The sequence below is a fragment of the Periplaneta americana genome, chromosome 5, assembly GCF_040183065.1.
Source record: "Periplaneta americana isolate PAMFEO1 chromosome 5, P.americana_PAMFEO1_priV1, whole genome shotgun sequence".
In the NCBI taxonomy this organism is placed as follows: Eukaryota; Metazoa; Arthropoda; class Insecta; order Blattodea; family Blattidae; genus Periplaneta; species Periplaneta americana.
Window position 1 is genome coordinate 43,347,067 of NC_091121.1, and position 19,029 is coordinate 43,366,095.

Consider the following 19,029-nt stretch of genomic DNA (forward strand, 5'->3'; position numbering starts at 1 on the left):
TCGGGAGGAAATTAAATGCAGAATAAATATGGGATTTTATCATCCAGTCTGCTCTCAAAAAAGCCGAAAGTTAGAATTTATAAAACAGTTATATTATCAGTTCTTCTGATGGTTGTGAAACTTGGACTTTCATTTTGAGAGAGGAACAGAGGTTATGGGTGTTTGAGAATAAGATGCTTAAGAAAATATTTGGGCTAAGAGGGATGAAGTTACAGGAGAATGGAGAAAGTTACACAATGCAGAGCGGCATGCATTTTGTTCTTCACCTGACTAATTAGGAACATTAAATCCAGACGTTTGAGATAGGCAGGGCATGTAGCGCGTATGGGCGAATCCAGAAATGCATATAGAGTGTTAGTTGGGAGGCCGGAAGGATAAGACCTTTGGCGAGGCCGAGACATAGATGGGAGGATAATATAAAAATGAATTTGAGGGAGGTGGGATATGATGGTAGAGACTGGATTAATCTTGTACAGGATAGGGACCGATGGCGGGCTTATGTGAGGGTGGCAGTGAACCTCCAGGTTCCCTAAAAGCCATAAGTAAGTAATTATGTCAGTTGAAGAATACAATGCGTGCAGTTCTGCGTTGTGTAATTTCCGTTCTCCTGTAACTTCATCCCTCTTAGACCCAAATCAGAGCAAAATGGTTAACAAAGGCTCTTGTTGTCTACGTTGTAGTCTAGTGTATATTTCCAATTGTGTTTGAAGGTATAATATAGGTCTACCACAGGTATAACTAAAAAGCATATGAAATAGACTTTAAATAATTTAATCTAAACGATATTATTCAAAAGATTCAGGCTCGATTCCTCAGACTCATAATATTAACATTGCCTTTTATTTTTCTGTTTTATTATATCATCGATTTCTCTGCGTCCGTATGTCTTTGCTAATGTTATAAAAAAATGTGGCATGACTTGTCAAATGTAGGTTATCTTTTGAAAGATATCAGAAAATTTATAGAAATGACATTGACAATGACAATTTTAATTAGTAACCTTGTTGCGCTGGTGTTTGCTACGCAGATTTCCGCAACATTCTTAAAAACTGGTCCGGTTGCCTTCAGCCTAAATATGGCGACCTTGGGTGATGGAACCGATACTTCCTATCTATTCCAACATGTAGATTCTCGGACCTGATCTATCTATAGTCCGGGCTCAGACTATCCACTACCAACATATGGAACAAACCCTACGAGCGACCGTCAATTCTCAAAACATGGCGGCCTTCAAACAAGATGTTGTAAAGAAGCTGGAATACACTATTCACAAATGTTCCAGCTTTTCGTCCACATATGTACCTGAGTAAGTTAGCATACAGAATTTCACGATTGCTCATTATCTGTTAAGACAATGATAAAGTAAATTATGTCAGTATATATTATAAAAAAGAGAGCTTTGTTTAACCTGCAAGGCCTCCGAATTTGAATTTTTATTGATATAATTTAATTTATACATATATTATGATTCAGAATTTTTCGTTAAACATATTTAGAATGAATCATAACATAAATTGCATTGACATAAGATTATAGAACTGTCATTATAACATTTTCAGGAACATCCAGGAAGACAAGTCAAATGATCAGTCATCACGATGGTCTTCTGACACAAACAACCCGCCACAGGTTTGGTATTGAATGTCTTTGAATAAATGAATACCTGGTACGAAATATAAGACACATGTTTATTTTGAGTTCAAGATTCTACAGGGAAGATTTGTCACATTTTATGTTATAGAGTGTCCCACCCATAAAGTATTTAGATGTTTGTACTTTTTCCATCAAAACTTGGCACTTATTTAAAGCTGAACTGAAGGAATTTTTAAATTGCCGACTTGTACTATATCAGATATCAAAACTTAACCTCAATTATAGTAAAAGAAAGTGTTATTGCTTCAAGTTTTCCAATGTAAATATAGTTTTCCTGTCATAATTATGTTGAGGAAGCTTGATATGTATTACACTTATTAATTTTTAAGAATTATGGTAAAGACGGTGTAAAATCTTTAAAATTGTTTGCAATTTTGCTTTCGTATGTGTAGTGTAAAGAAAATTCTGTATTATAAAAAAAAATAAATATAAGATTCTAACGTAATTAGCCTACACATTTTAATCACTCTCAAATTTCGGCATTTTATCGTCCTGCGTTTTTCACGATATGTAGCTCTTCCTTCCAAAGCATTGGACAGATTTGTCATATTCATGCGTAGCAAATTCATGCAATAAATATGCATAAGAAATATATTCACTCGAAACAAACAGTTTTGTATTAAACTCTCAATTAAAAATAGTGTAGGCCTAGGCCTAAAATGGTTATTTATTTCAAATCTGCCCTGACGATTTCAATCTCGATTTCGTCTTATATGAGAATACCGCTGAATAATAGAGTGTAAATCCCCAAAAGTATTTGTTTTATACCAATGACAACTATCGACAGAAAACTGCTTCAGAAAAGAGTTTTAGGACTTAAAAGCCAACGTGAATCACTTGGTATACATAAATGTATATAGTAGGTAACCGTTTAAGAGGAAGAAAGGAGATGCACACTTATGCATATATGTATTTATTGCATTTTCATTACTAAATGTACAAATGCAACATTTACACATTTAGCAGAGATACCTACTTTGTGATTCTAGCTTATCAAGCATCCCATATATCTCCTCACTATTTATTTGATGCATATGAATATTTAAGAGCAGAAAATGTGCACTGTATTTCTAGATCTCATCTCTTGGCATTTTACTCACTACCCAAGTCAGAAGGTACTAGAGCAATTAAAAAATACTTAACTGTAAACGAATCAACTTTATTTAACTTATAGAAATAAATGTGAAGAATACAGTCTCTGAGGTTGTGCAGCGACTAACGAATATGTGCTACCCTGGCCGAATTGTTAAATGAGTCCTTTAGGCTAACCACAGCAAGAAACAAAACAGACCTTATTTATTTATTAACTTGTTTCCATTCACAATATGCTGGAAATACTCTCCATCATGTGTGATGTACAATTGAATCAATTGTTTGAGAAATTACACATGTCCTTCACTTTAGCTATGGACATCTGTAGTTTTTCAAACAACCGATTCAATTATTGAAATCTACGATACAAATTTCCGTTCACACCTCGAAGAAGACTTATTTATTAATGTATGGGTCTAAGTGAAGTTTTTGGGTTGTGGTTGCTCTCACTGCTGGCAATATGGATTACTCTGGTTCCCTGAGCTAGGCAGTTTAAAGATTTTCGCGGATATTGTTCCTTGGCACCTATTTCGTCTAATTTCTCTTCACTGAGAATGCGAGACCTATTCAGAACGGAGCCGGTCTTTTCAAACTTTCCCATCATTCTATGGATTGTGATTTTACTAGGAACGTTTTCATCTGAGCACTCACTTTGAACAAACAATGACACTTTTATATAGAAGAGTAATACTTCTTCACAAGAAATACTATTTGCTATAAACTGTACCTATTCACATTACGACAGTATGAATACAACTGAATATAAGCTGATGTAACTGGCCAACTACCCAACCGTCCTTCCTCCTGCCCTCATGTGATAGCAAATGAATCACCCTGAGTTCAGCACAGGCTACAAGCGATGAGTCTTTTTAGAGAGACTTGTACAGGCTGAGGCAATTCATTTGATAAAATTTTATGTTGCTGAAAGTGGCTGTTTTTTTTATTCACTTCATAAACTTGGGTGGAACAATCTGCCATTTTGGTGGCAATATTTAGGCCTATTTACTTCCTTATTGTGTTCTTATTGTGACATTACAAAAATCGGCTTCTAGATTTGAAACTTCATCTCTGTAAGTTAATTCATCCAACTCAAAAGTGAAATCTGATGTCAACAAATGCATAAGTGATATGTATTTGTCTATGGATATGCTTCCCTTCCAAATGATGTCATTCTAGAGGCGGACATTGAATCGGTTGAGTGGTGGCTTATGAATGATGTAATTTTGTGGAAAATATATTTGAAATGGATAATGGACAGTAAAGAAGTCGAAAGGATTGTAAAACAAATTCTGAAATGCAAACTAGCCGAAAGATAAAATGACATTCTAGGAAAAGTCTGTGCTTCATTGGCTGGTCATGATAATATCTTTGAAAAATATTGGAGTGCAAGAGCTCAAATGACTTTATTGTCAAACGTCTGGCATTAGAAAACAACAACATTCTAGGAAAAAATGACTGGCATAAAGGTGAGACTGGCTGCAAGGCTACACCATGAAGTGTGAAACAGAATACAGTGAGACCCCATTAAGCCAGGCCCCGTTAAACCATGTATTGTTTAACTTGGAGAGGCATTCTGAAGAAATAAAATTTTGTACAAAACATTCTAAAACAAATTTTTGTACTTCTATGAAGTGAGACTTAAGTTTTTTCGCATACTGTAATCAGTATTTCTATGATAGGAAAAAATACTGCAAAATCTAAAGTTATGTAAATTCAGGTCGATGATTTTCAATTTTGCTACTGCAATGAATAACATAGTGCCATCTACACTATTAACCCACAGAAGAACATTTTGTATGACAGCAGTGCTGAACTCGAGACCGAAGAAACTAAATCATGAGGGTGGCGAGAAATCTGCCTAGAAGAGAGGTATTTGAAAAGCACAAAAGAAATAGTTTTTAATCGAAAAAAAAATTGTAACTTGTGTTATCATCAACATGGGCATTGTACTTTATTATGTTATTATGTTGTAATTGGTTTTATTCACGAAATTGCATGTTTTTACTTCTGTTAATCCAGCTGCTGGTTTAATGGGGCAAGTAGAGAGGCAAGGCAAGTGAACAAGTGTCTTGCTTCATGTGGACATTAAACTAAACTATCAAATTTATGTGCCACAGAATTTTTATAAAATATGTAGGTAGTATTACAGTCTAGTATATACAGTCACGAAGCTCAGTACATAGCAAATATACATCCATAGATAGTTGCTAACCACTAGGATCGCTAATATTGCCTTATTACAGACAATTCGAAATAACTTAGTACCGGCACAGTCTATTATTCCTAGCACCCTCATAACTCAAGCTTCGTAACTGTATATACTATACTGTGGTAGTATGGTAAATTATTTTGCAGTATAATAATATAGCATCTTTGACCACAGCTAGCTGTGATACAGTTCTGTGATAAAAATATGGTCATCATCATACCTTTGATAAAATCTGTGACTAAGAAGAAAGAAAATGGCGGACATTAAGTATACATGGTCTGTGAAAACCACAGAACTTTTAAAACATTATGAGTCACATGAAATATTTCATCATCCTTTCTTAAATACTTAGTATAGGATTTCACATCTTCACACTGAATTTCTCTCAATAGAGTTTGATGGATTCCTTTTGTATCTTTTCTTCCTGCCCAATCTCTAACCCAAATGTTTTTTCTTTGATTTCTTCTTTAGTATTAATGCAATAACCATTACTGCACTTACAGTTACAACATGCATAGAACTGTTGTGGATCCATTATTACAACTGGGATGAAAGATGTGATAAAAGTTTTGACATAATGTAATATACCCAAAATCTTATATTTGGTCGTATATATTTGATCAAAAATGTTATCATATTCTGTGATGCAGAAACTTGATAGTGTAATATAGGCCTAACTTGCCCAAATTTTGAGACAAGACAAATGACTAGAAATTAGTTCTGTTTCTCAGGCAGCTTGCTTCCCCCCCCCCCCCATCACCTCTAGCAAGTAACTTTTCTTTCACTGTCTCATGTTAACCTGTACTTGCCTGCTGCATCATTAGCGACCGCATTAAAATTAAGCACTCTTATGTTTACACATATTTTGCGATTTTGAATATATAACTTTACATTTGCCTTATTAGCAATGGCATTTAATATTTAATTTTTTTTTTATTCATAGCATGCTCTAGGACTAAGATTAATTAAACTGTTTTTGTATTTCAATATAATTTCATCTATAATTAAATTAATATAATAAACTAATGAAAACTTATTTCTTACGTTTGTGTGATTTCCCTGTTTAAGGTAGGTAAATAATATCACACATTGCAGGAATTAATTTAGATATTGAAGTTTTTGAAGTGCAAAAAAGTTTTGGAGATTTCTGTAACTACAAATACTTCCAGTTTAATACTGTAAGATATGGAGTGTCTCATTATTGTATCTAATCTCTTCATATCATTGGCTATTCATGTAAAGTGTCAAAACATTCAGGAGACATTCTCGAACAAGCCCTGTTTTCAGTCTTCTGCATGCAGTTGTTTCAAAAGAAATGCTGAGCAGTCACATGTACATCTTCTTGCCAGTCATTTTCTCACCCGTAACTTCTTTTCTCTCTTGATTTCTTCGTTAAGAATCTTTGCAAGCTGTACAGGAAATAATTTTGATAAATTTAAAATTATTCTCTTATGTTGTTTACAGATTATGTACATAGATACTGTAGATCAGTAAAATGTTGTACTTTGTTTAGCTGATACTGTGATGAAAGTGTAAGGCGAAAATTGTAGATCACTGTCTTAATTCAAATTATAAATAATTACAAAAAAGATCCAGCAGAAATGAATGAAGACCACTTGAAGACCTGTGAAGCATTAAGATCAGAAGAAACTACAGTTCAAAAGTATTGGAAAGCACGACTGCTAATGGCTTCATTGCCAAATGCAAGGCACTAGACAACAACAACAACATAATTACAAAAAAAAAAAAAAAAATGTTGGGAGAATATTAGACATATTTTGAGAATAGATGGAGTAGGGTTTCTGAATGGTTTTCCAATACAATTAAAAGATACAGTAGAGGAGGCAAGATCTGTCCAGTGACCTTATCATGTGCTATGGCTACACCAATAGTTATGAAAGGGGAAGATAGGTTTTAGTCTGAGATGAACTTCCGTATTGGTAAATTCATTAACAATCGTGAAACAAACTCTCCTTCTCATAGCTCATTCTTTCCCCAATCGCACAACTCACATGCCAGGTCTTGTCTCCTGACTTATAAGAGTCGAGAGCGATATAAGACATCTGAGAAAAAGACTACATGAATCTAGAACAACTCCAATTCTTAGTAGTATGTTAATGGGGTTGCTGCAGCTGTGTTGATAACAACTTTAATGATAAAAAAGGTGAAACTGAAGATGAAGAAATAAGTGAAGAAAAAGAAACTAATGTAGTGAAGAAAATGTGAAAGAGATATGATGAAAACATTATTATTATTATTATTATTATTATTATTATTATTATTATTATTGATATAAATTAATAAAATGGAGGAGAGATGATAACTGATGAAAAATATCAGTAATATCATGCATAAAATGTTAAACTGAATTATTATGAAGCACATAAAATGTATAGTGAGAAAGTATGTGTCACCTTCGTGATAATATATATATACACACACACACACACACACACACACATATATATATATATATATATATATATATATACGTATGTATTACTTGAGACATATACTTTTGTTGATTAGGTTCTTGTGTTAGGACCGTTTAGTTTCATTATTCTCGTCTTTCGTTTTTGCAGTACCTCACCTTGAAGCTCCAGAAGCATTCCATTGTGGAGTCCATCACATTCGGCAAGTATGAGAAGACTCACGTTTGCAACCTCAAGAAGTTCAAAGTGTTCGGAGGTCTCCAGGATGACAACATGATCGAGTTGCTCGAAAAGTGAGTACAACTCAAAACTCAGTCGTTTTGTTTGTAACCTGGCGGTGTGAAGAATTCTGTTTCGAATTGAAGCACATATTATAATACTGGCCATTAACAGACGCAGTAGATAACAATAGAAACTGTGAAAATACTTATCTGTTTTACAGTGGTCTGAAAAATGACAGCACGGCAGAAACGTTCCAGTTACGGCACACAGTGGGTGACCGTCCCTTCCCATGCCGCTACATCAAGATAATGCCGCTACAGTCATGGGGCCCCAGCTTTAACTTCAGCATCTGGTTTGTGGAGCTGACAGGCATCGATGATTGGGAAGTAGTGAAGCCATGCATGGACTGGTTCAATACAGTGAGTCACATTGTTTTAATGTTCACCACATATTGAATCCTTAATAACACATCCTCCTCCTTACAAAATGTTTATTTCCCTCCAACAAATTTCAACACACACAGCGCCCTCTAGAAAAATTTGAATGTCATTCTGTGCAATTCCTTATACCAGATCTAAAGCGTTTGATGTTCTGTATCTCAAATTCAAGATTTTATAAGGTAAAAACATCAATCTTTAATATGTTAGTGATAAAATTTCTTTATTTTGTGTGCAGTTATAAAAAGAAATAATTAAACTAAACAATATCATTACACGCTAATTGTTACAGGTTTTATGAGTACCGTTGAATTATTAATACTCTATATTAATGAAGCAATAATTTTTTTAACCCATGTTTATTGTATCAGTTATTGACACTCAATATTTTAGCATGTATCAATCATTGACATTTATGTTGTTGTTGTTTTCTAATGCCAGGCGTTTGACAATAAAGTCATTTGACCTCTTGCACTCCAATATTTTTCAAAGATATTATCATGACATTTATGTTAAATCATTTTATAATTTATTAAACTTAGAAGATGATGTAATGATAAAATTAATTAACAGAATTGTTTAACACTTAATTTTGTACATTATAATCTCTGTTGGTGATTGACTTAACATTCATTCAGGGTACAAATTGAAGATTAAACGTAGGGAGATGCGCCAGTAAACAGCCAGTATGAAAAGTCAACAGTAAACAATTATGATACTCATTAACTTAACACGAAATATAAATTCTTCCACATACGTTATTTCTTTTTATAGCCATATGAACATAAAAATATGAAGAGGTTGATTACTGAGGACTGGCTGACATTAGACATGGTTACCTTACACTGAAGACATACGCGCAGCCATGGATAAACGACAGGCTACTGTACTAGTTTTATTGGACTATAGCAAAGCCTTTGATTCTGTTGACTTCGATCTACTATTGACTAAACTACAAACGCTACACCTGGATGTACTCCTACCTTACTGGCCGCCAGCAGCGTGTCATATCTAATAATCGTTTCTCATCCTGGCATACTGTAGATACAGGAGTTCCTCAGGGATCAGTATTAGGCCCCTTGCTCTTCTCTATTTATATAAATGGAATTTCTAAATCATTTAAGCACTGCAGATATCAAATATATGCAGACGACGTTCAATTGTATATTTCATCAGCGCGTCCTGATGCACTAAATGATAGCATTAATAGTCTTAATGAAGATCTTGATTCCATCTCTTCCTGGTCTCAACAATTTGGGCTTAACCTAAACGCATGTAAATCACAGGCTATTCTGTTCGCGAACCGTAGATTAATTCCTGAAGTCAACGACCTGAATATTCCACCTGTGAAACTGGATAAAACAATCATCCCGTTTAGCTCTACCGTAAAAAATCTCGGAGTGCATTTCGAATCTAATCTTAGTTGGGATATGCATATTAAATATACATGTAAGAAGGCATTCTCTATTCTCCATTCACTAAAAAGATTGTATCATTATCCATCTAAATTAAAACAGACGCTGGTACAGACACTCATTCTACCTCACTTCGCTTATTGCGACGTTTTGTTCAGTGATCTCAGGATTGATTCCGCCCAGAAACTACAGCGTGTTCATAACGCGTGCGTCCGCTTCATTTGTAATGTTCGATACTATGATCATATCTCACCTTCTTTCGAGAAGTTATCATGGCTTAGGTTACATGAGAGGAGAAATCTGCATTCACTTTCTCTCCTATATCGAATTATGCACACTTCATCCCCCTATTATTTATTCGCTCGTTTTCATACTCTCTCTCGCTATCATAATATTAATACTCGATCACAACGCGATAACATGCTAGAAATTCCACTTCACACAGCATCTCTGTATTCCTCATCTTCCACTGTTGCTACCTCTCGTCACTGGAACTCTCTGCCGCCTGAAGTCAAGGGCTGCCGAACATTGAAATCTTTCAAATCCAAGTTAGAAAATTATCTTATGACGAGTTGCCAAACTAACTTACTATTATGACAAGTGTTGTATTGCATGTTTCCACGTATTCACATTTTTTTTATGTTCTAGTGATATTTAACTTATTTTATATTTTTGTTTTCATATTTTCCGATAATGGTATATCTCTAATGTGATAAGTTGAGCTATATATAAACATAATTTTCCTTACTGTGTATACTTAAAAATATTGTATTCATTGTATGCTTTGTACTGCACTATTGTATTACTACTATTAGTATTATTATTACTATTAGGCCTGTTATTATTATTTTATTTATTATTATTATTATCATTACTATTCTTATTTATTATTATTATTATTATTATTATTATTATTATTATTATCAATAATTATCTTATTTTTTTATACTTTGTAGGCCTCATTTATTTTTGACCTGCTATTCACATTTTATTATGCTTTTTTCTTTCTTTCTGTATGTTATATATTATGTCTGATTTCTTCTTACTTGTTGTTTACATTTTATTATTATTATCTTATTCAGTTTTGTGTGTACTTTGTAAATTTGTAGTGTTTCTATAATGCAGTTTTTACTCCTGGTTGAGTGTTAGAGAAGGCCGTATGGCCTTAACTCTGCCAGGTTAAATAAATCATTATTATTATTATTATTATTATTATTATTATTATTATTATTATTATAATATAAAAAACTTGTGTTTATACTTTTTCGAAAATGTTTACAGGCTTAGAAAATTCATATTTTAATCTTGCTCCAGTGTGCAGGAGAATTAATGAAGATAGTTTTCCAATGACTGATGTCGTTTTTACTACAAACACACCTTCCTCATCTTAAAGATTCTTTTGTCATCGCTGGTACATTTCATTGACATTATTTCCAATTCATTGTCATTGGGATATATCTGCTGCACCACACATGCATATCGATACATGGTAGAATTTCGTTTACTACCACAAAACTTGATCAAAACATAATCCCCAACATTAGGTTTTTTGCAGGTTATAATGTCACATGTTTCTTCCTCGGACTCTTCTACTATTCAGTATCATCTAAGCTATTTCCACTCTCAGTCCATTCTTCTGAACTGCTGGGCTAAATGTTTCCGCCAAACCAAGTGAAAGTTGAACTGTTCACCATTACCGCCACCTGAATTGAACTGAATTTACCCATATTCACAGGGGAGAAAATAAAATTATTTCTCTTAATATTTCATAAAGTTTACATGTCAATGACTGGATCACAGTCAAAGACTGTTTTTTTTTTACCTTAGTTAAGTTTTTGTTCCAGGGGATGCCTCAGTTTTTAACACAACAATCACATTGTTTTATTGTTCTGTGAAGTTATGTTGTTCCACATTGCCATCTTGTTTTATTCTTAAGGATACACTGAGGTGAAATTTTAATTTTCTTAACCATTTGAGCTACATTTTTGAAAATTTATACATATATCATGCTGCATGTAAATAGGCTCTGTACAAAGTTTGATCTTATTTGGTCTAAAACTATATGAATTATTAAAATTTTTGTAAATTTAAATTGTATTTTGAAAAATCACTATTTCTACAAATTTCAAAATTTTTGTCCGAAATTTGCTCCACTTACCTTTCAAACTCCATGTTACATAACTTGCTGTTTATTTTTTTCGGACTGTTCTTCAAGAGCTAAAACAAATTTATTTGATATAATCAAATATAAAAAAAGGTAAGGGCAAAGGTATCCCTGTCACATGCCATGAAGGCACTTGGGGGGCCTGGAGGTAGAGGCCCATGCTTTCCATGACCTCGGCACTAGAATGAGGTGGTGTGGTCGACACCACGCTCTGACCGCCTTTTACCCCCGGGAAAGACCCGGTATATAGGCTGAGTGAACCTTTGGGCCGTTCTGAAAGTTTGGCAACGATAAAAATCCCATAAAATGGATAAAAATTGTGATTTCTAGTAGGAAAAAAAAATTCCTCCAAAAATCTTGAGGTTTAAGAAAAATCCTGAGAACGAGAAATGCATTGTTACATATTTAGTAACAGTATGAATTAAATACAAGTGGTATAGCATTGGCTCGTTTTATGTCTGATTTCTGCTTTAACAGTATGAACTAATTAATAAAACAAAAGAAATCATGCACATAATATAAAATTTGGAGAAGGAGTAGCATTTTTAGTGAAGTAATATGCAAGAAAAGTGCAAATGAGAAAATTGAGTTTAAAAGTTTAAAGGACCATCCAGAGCATGCAGTCTTTCTTTTACAAATGGCGGCCAAATCAACTGATTAAAGGGGCCTATCTGCATGAAAATGGTGGAGGGCTTTGATTCATATACAATTTTTTAAAAGCGAAAAATCGAATTTTTTCAACAGAATTAACAAAATTTCACTTCAGTGTATACTTAACACACTTACTCACTTTGTTTTATTGGAGAGTTTGGACTTGTCGAAGAGGGTGATGGTCGATGCTGTGCATTGCTGGCCGGAACTGACTAACATAACCATAATTACATTAAACTAAAGTGCTGTAAACCTTATTGTGTGGTCATTTCAGTACCGGGAACGGGAGGTAGTGCGGTTATGTCTGAAGCACTTCCGGCAGCACAACTACCAGGAGGCGTTCGAGTCCTTGCAGAGACACACACAGGTACAACTGGAGGATCCTGTGCTGAGCAAGCTGCATGACATCCTAGTGACTCATGGTGACTACGAAGGCACTGAGAGCTTCATGGAGAACTCGGTCACCAGTATGTATGCTAGTGCAGTCCAGATTATAGATATTTGTTCAGTTTGTACAGACCCTGAAACAAAATTCATGTGGCCCAAATTTTGTTTCTGAGTCTGTACATGAAAGATAAACCTGAGTATTCGTGACATTGCACTTTCTTAGAGAAATCTGTCTATGTTGGCTAACCATTCACTGAGTGCATGATAGTTTGCTCTGGGGAGTTAGTAAAATAGTGTGTTAGTAAATAGTGTGAGCAGGGACCTATTTCACATAGTGTGTTAGTAAAATAGTTTGAATAATTTTTTATTTATTTTACACTACTGGTCAAAAGTTTTCAATCACCTATCACAACTATGGATTTGTGGTTAAAACAGGGATTTCATTTTGAATATTCTATCATATCATAATGCTAGAGGGAGAAAATATTTATTTTGTTGGTCTATTTAGTTTTTCCGATATGTTTGTACATTGAAATAAATTATATAGTTGTTTTCATAGCTGATCGAAAACTTTTGACCCATAGTGTATATCTTATGTTGTAAGTGCAAAATATTTAAGTTATGTAATGAGAAAGTATGTCCCGAAAAGACTAAGTATATGATTATGTCTAGTGACCAGAATATTGTACAAAATGGAACTATAAAAATTGGAGATTTATCTTTCAAAGAGATGGAAAAATTCAAATATCTTGGAACAACAGTAACAAATATAAATGACACTCGGGAGGAAATTAAACGCAGAATAAATATGGGAAATGCCTGTTATTATTCGGTTGAGAAGCTTTTGTCATCTAGTCTGCTGTCAAAAAATCTGAAAGTTAGAATTTATAAAACAGTTATATTACCGGTTGTTCTGTATGGTTGTGAAACTTGGACTCTTACTTTGAGAGAGGAACAGAGATTAAGGGTGTTTGAGAATAAGGTTCTTAGGAAAATATTTGGGGCTAAGAGGGTTGAAGTTACAAAAGAATGGAGAAAGTTACACAACACAGAACTGCACACTTTGTATTCACCTGTCATAATTAGAACATTAAACCCAGATGTTTGAGATAGGCAGGGCATGTAGCATGTATAGGCGACTCTACAAATGCATATAGAGTGTAGTTGGGAGGTTGGAGGGAAAAAGACCTTTGGGGAGGCAGAGACGTAGATGGGAAGATAATGTTAAAATGGATTTGAGGGAGGTGGGATATGATGATAGAGACTGGATTAATCTTGCTCAGGATAGGGACCAATGGTGGGCTTATGTGAGGGCGGCAATGAACCTCCGGGTCCTTAAAAGCCAGTAAGTAAGTATGTATCATTGTCTTGACATCAAATTATTGTACTCTCTCCATGTAAGTACTATGGAGTACTAAGTAAAATTGATTAGATTGACATTTTTACAAGTAAGGTGGTTGCTGCAGGTGGATTGTTCAGCCAGTACATCGGGCAACAGGAATACAGGCCAGCGTGGCGTCCCATCCACCCGGTGGACTCAGAGCTACAGCCAGGCATGCGGGGAGGACACCAGATGTGCATGGACCCCTACACAGAGACCATCTACCTGTTTGGAGGCTGGGATGGCAACCAGGATTTGAGCGATCTGTGGGCATATCATGTGCCATCCCACAAATGGACACTCATCACTAAGGACACAGAGGCTGAAGGTGGCCCCAGTGCGCGTTCTTGTCACAAAGTGTGTCTTGATCCTGAACGTAGGCAGATCTTCACACTTGGCAGGTACCTCGACACACAGTATAGGTCCCCAGAGAACCTAAAGGTAAATATGGTTATATTTTAATTTTTTCATAGTTAATATGTAAAAAAAGTCGTACCACTTCTAGGTAATTGAAACAAAAGGGATGATGAGAACTGGATTTAACCAGCATGTATGTGATATGTTTGTTGCAGAGCGATTTCTACGTGTATGACATAGAGAATAACAGATGGACGCTGATCACGGAGGACACAGGGGTAATGGGTGGACCTCAGCTCATATTTGACCATCAGATGTCCATGGATGTGGAGAAGCGTACAATCTATGTATTTGGGGGTCGTGTGCTCACACCACCTGCAGGGTAAGACACTATAGCGAAGGCAGCAAAATTTTTCTATACTTCCATAATTCTTTGTCATGATTGAATGATTGCTGTGCTTGGCTTTAGATCTGAATTTCTTGGTTTCAAATCTGGCCAAGAGTGGCCGATTTTCAAGGACGATAAAACTTAGTAGCAATGCTTGTTTCAGAACAAAAGTACATTCGAGGGAACCTTTGTCGTACATGTATGGTACATGAAAAAACTGCAATGATAAACAAGAGGGCTTTATGCATAGTGTCTATTTTCGCCAATGTCAGAATTTAATTCCGCTTATCATAATTTTTGCCTGTCATCTCGTAGATGGTAACAGATTGCTTCTTATAAGTCTCCTCAGCTCTGAAATGTAATTACGCCAAATCCCACTCAAACTGTACACATTGTCAGTTCTTCATAATAGATATACAAATACAAGAAATTAGCTGCTCATACTAACCATAGGTGAGGAGGGGATTTTCCTTTAAACAAAATAAATGCACATGAAGGGCATGGAGATAGAGATACATGCTTTCATGACATTGACACTAGAATTGAGATGTATAGTTGGCATCATGCTCAGACTGCTTTTTTTACCCTGGGAAATGCCTAACCTAGTACTCAATTTCACATGAGGCTGAGTAGACCCCTGGACCATTGTGGAAGTTTGGCAACTAGAAAAATGCCACAACCCTCTGGGATTGAACCCAGAACATTCAGTTCATAGCCTGTTATTCTAGCAACTGCTACCTGGCTGCCCGCATATAAACTATAAGGCTGTGAAATTAAATCTTGAATGAAAGATTATTGAAAAATGTGTCAACTTTTTGTTTCAGTCCTACAGTTTCAATATTAAGGTCTTGATCGATTTGAAAAATTCTTGAGTTCCAGTTGGAATATACAAGAAAATGATAGGCCTACTGAAAATATATTTAAACTAGGGCATTATAATGTGTGAGATTATTACTGACATAGGACTCCTGAATGTTTTTTGAAATAGTATCTGTGGTGAAGACAAATATTAAAAAGATTTTCTGTTGAATGTAACTATTTTTTTTTCCTTACTCTTGACATTGTATAATAAATCTTTTAATTTCTATGAACAGGCATAAAATGTGTATTTTATTACTTAATCACAAATGTGATGAACATGGGGCGGAGATGAGTGGTTGGGGGAACTCTCGCTAGGTGTTTTCGTAATAATAATAGGAGACTGCATTCAGAGTTGCGTGTAGTAAACATTAGACATAAAGTTTGTGTCCTGGTTGAAAACATTTGAAGATGGCGGCTTTGTGAGTGCCGTATTCTTGCCTCCAACTGATGAGTCGAGTTAATGGGTATCATTTAAACCAATACCAATCAAGAGCTCAACCAGCCAAGCTGCTATTGAGTGAGTGTGCCTTAGTTACTTTGGTTTCTGCTGGCTTCCTCTGCTTCTGATTGAAAATAAATAGTTTTTCCATCCTGATTTCGGCCATTGCCTTTTTTTTTTTTTCTTTGAACTTCAGTAGTCAAGTTTTGATACACTTCTGTAACTGTAAATACACAGTAAAAGTAATTATAAAATTAATATGGTGCAGTTACTTGCATCATATGTAAGATAGCAATACTTACTGAATGCAATCCTATTCTCTGTAGCTCATTCTAGTGAACAATATATTCTTAATTTATTCAATCTTAAATTCAACAATTTATTATTATGATTATTAAGCCATTCCAAATAAGTACCTAACAATCTTATGAACTGTACTGCTAATGACCAATGTGGTGACCAGTGGCAGAAATAACGAGAAGACCAGTGACGTGATCCTAAATGTGATCTTCTCTCTATTACAGAATGGCAGATGACAGGCCAGGCTGTGGGGGTCTCGTGGGGTCTTCGGAACCGACATTCTCCGGCTTATTCTCATACCATGTCCCCACCAACACATGGAAGAAACTATGTGATGATTGCAGCAGGCCGGGTAGCCCTGGAGTGCCCACTATCCGGTCCCGTGTTGGACACTCAATGCTCTTCCATCCGGTAAGTCAGTTTACAGTTACAGTACAGGTGTCCTGTAAGTCATGAATATTAACATTAGCAGAATGTTGCTCGACAGAAATTGGACCTTCCATATCCCAAAGTATTGTCATTATCAACTATTCTGCAGAAGGCTGAATCTTGAACTTTTTTGCTGTTGACAGAGATGGATGTTTCTGTTTTAAACTCTTCTGTAAATGTACTTGCTGGTTCATAGTAACAGACTCTTGCCTCATCATTGGTAACCAAATGAATCAGAATCAAATTTCTTTCATTCTCAGGATGTTTCAGTTGCCTATATGAAATTTTTTAATGTTTCAATTTATGTGCTTTTGTTGGCTAAAAAGTACCTTTTCTTATTTTCCTTTATAGAATGCAAGAAGTTGTTGTTGTTGTTGTTTTCTAATGCCAGGCGTTTGACAATAAAGTCATTTGACCTCTTACACTCCAATATTTTTCAAAGATATTATCATGACTAGCCACTGAAGCACAGATTTTGAGGTGTTCCGAATCCATTTCTTGGTTTGAGTTGCACAATGGACAGTTAGGGGACTGATATATTCCAATTCTATGCAGGTGTTTGGCCAAACAATCATGGCCTGTTGCCAATCTAAATGCAGCTACAGACGATTTTCGTGGTAAATCGGGAATTAACTGTGGATTTTGATAGAGAGAGTTCCATTTTTTCCCATGGGATTGTGTTATCAAGTTTTGTTTGTTGGAGTCTAAGTATGTAGATTTAATAAATCTTTTCACAGAGTAATATGTAGATTTAGTAACAGGTCTGTAAGTAGCGGTGCTGCCCTTCTTTGCTAAAGCATCCGCATTCTCGTTTCCCAGGATTCCACAATGGGATGGTATCCATTGGAATACAATTCTTTTATTGAGTGATATTAATTGAGAGAGCATTTTAGTTATTTCTGCTGTTTGAGATGAAGGTGTGTGTTTAGAGACTATTGATAGAATAGCTGCCTTGGAGTCTGACAATATAACTGCAAGAAGTAATTTAAATCATAACTTGTTTTTCTACTATATGCTTTACTGTATGTATTTATACTAGCAGACTGAAGTACATTTGGAATTTTGAATATTCAATTTTTTTCTTCACCAGGAAAGTGAGGCATATAGGAACTTATTTAAATCATATCCTATCTTCTTAACTAATTTGCATTATTATAAATAATAATATTAAACTGCCCCCCATTGAGGGTAGCCCTTACGGACTCAGTACACAGTATAAGAAGAATCAGTAGGGACAACTCTTGTCGGCACCTTTGATGTTGTTGGTACTAAATTCAAGCTCAGTAAGGTCTAGTTCTCAATGAATCCAACTATGTCGCTAGTATCAAACCACTATCAAAATATTAGTAAAATATTTATTTATTTATTTTATTGGTCAGTAATACGAATAATCTTGTATGTATATTATCTATCATTAGTATTATGTCGCTAGGAAGTCAAAATACTTATATCTATTGTTGACGTTCATGTTTGCACTTCACCGCAACGGACGCCATGATGTATTATGTTGTACTTAGATCAATTTTACCAACATAAGCCTCAAACAGTGACTTGAACGTTAGCATCAATTAGTGAATATTTTCATGATGATTGCATACGGAAGTAATTATTATTATGGTTTTATTGCCATTCCTTTGCCTCATGTCTTTAAAATTATTAAAAGATGAGTAATGAATGTTTTCAGTTAATATTAAATTATACCAGCCCTGTCATAGATGGAGATCCATCTGGTGGAGGTTGCAGATAATACACCCGGTTTCGTGACATGCGCACTCAGAATTTGTTCCCACGAAATGGCTTAGGTGTCTTTACTGTATGTTCTCTATACTGTGCTCAGTATATCCTCAAAAAAAAAAAATTATTATACATATGTAAACATAGATATTAAATTTTAAAGAAGGGAAACAAAGAAAACGGCGTGAAAAATTACAATTGCTATTAATGTGGCACCATGTGATTAATTAGGATTTGGGAGGATTTTTTTAACACAATTATCACAATGTCATCCCTCAGAGATGTTGGCAGAGCAAACTGCCGTTGAAATTCTTCGAAAAAAGCTGGTATAGTCCCTCGAGCACCTGTGAGCAAGCCGAATACCTCAACGTGAATTAAGGCATATTTCAGCTTGAAATAGTTGACTGTAGGCTCATAGATCGACTTCTTCTCAAGGTGGACCTCGGCTGACTGATGACATTCTACTTCAAAACGTATT

The 19,029-nt window shown here is 35.1% G+C and overlaps 1 protein-coding gene across 1 annotated transcript in view; it reads left to right on the forward strand.

Moving 5' to 3' along the window:
- The first annotated feature begins 1,064 nt into the window (after positions 1–1,064).
- The window catches only part of muskelin (muskelin 1), a 34,666-nt gene continuing 16,701 nt past the window's right edge, over positions 1,065–19,029 (forward strand). The window contains exons 1-8 of the mRNA XM_069825532.1: positions 1,065–1,306; positions 1,560–1,629; positions 7,537–7,679; positions 7,829–8,027; positions 12,550–12,742; positions 14,129–14,484; positions 14,616–14,782; positions 16,613–16,799. Of these exons, the coding sequence (XP_069681633.1) occupies positions 1,182–1,306; positions 1,560–1,629; positions 7,537–7,679; positions 7,829–8,027; positions 12,550–12,742; positions 14,129–14,484; positions 14,616–14,782; positions 16,613–16,799 (1,440 nt within the window). The 5' untranslated portion in view covers positions 1,065–1,181. The remainder of the gene's footprint in view (positions 1,307–1,559; positions 1,630–7,536; positions 7,680–7,828; positions 8,028–12,549; positions 12,743–14,128; positions 14,485–14,615; positions 14,783–16,612; positions 16,800–19,029) is intronic.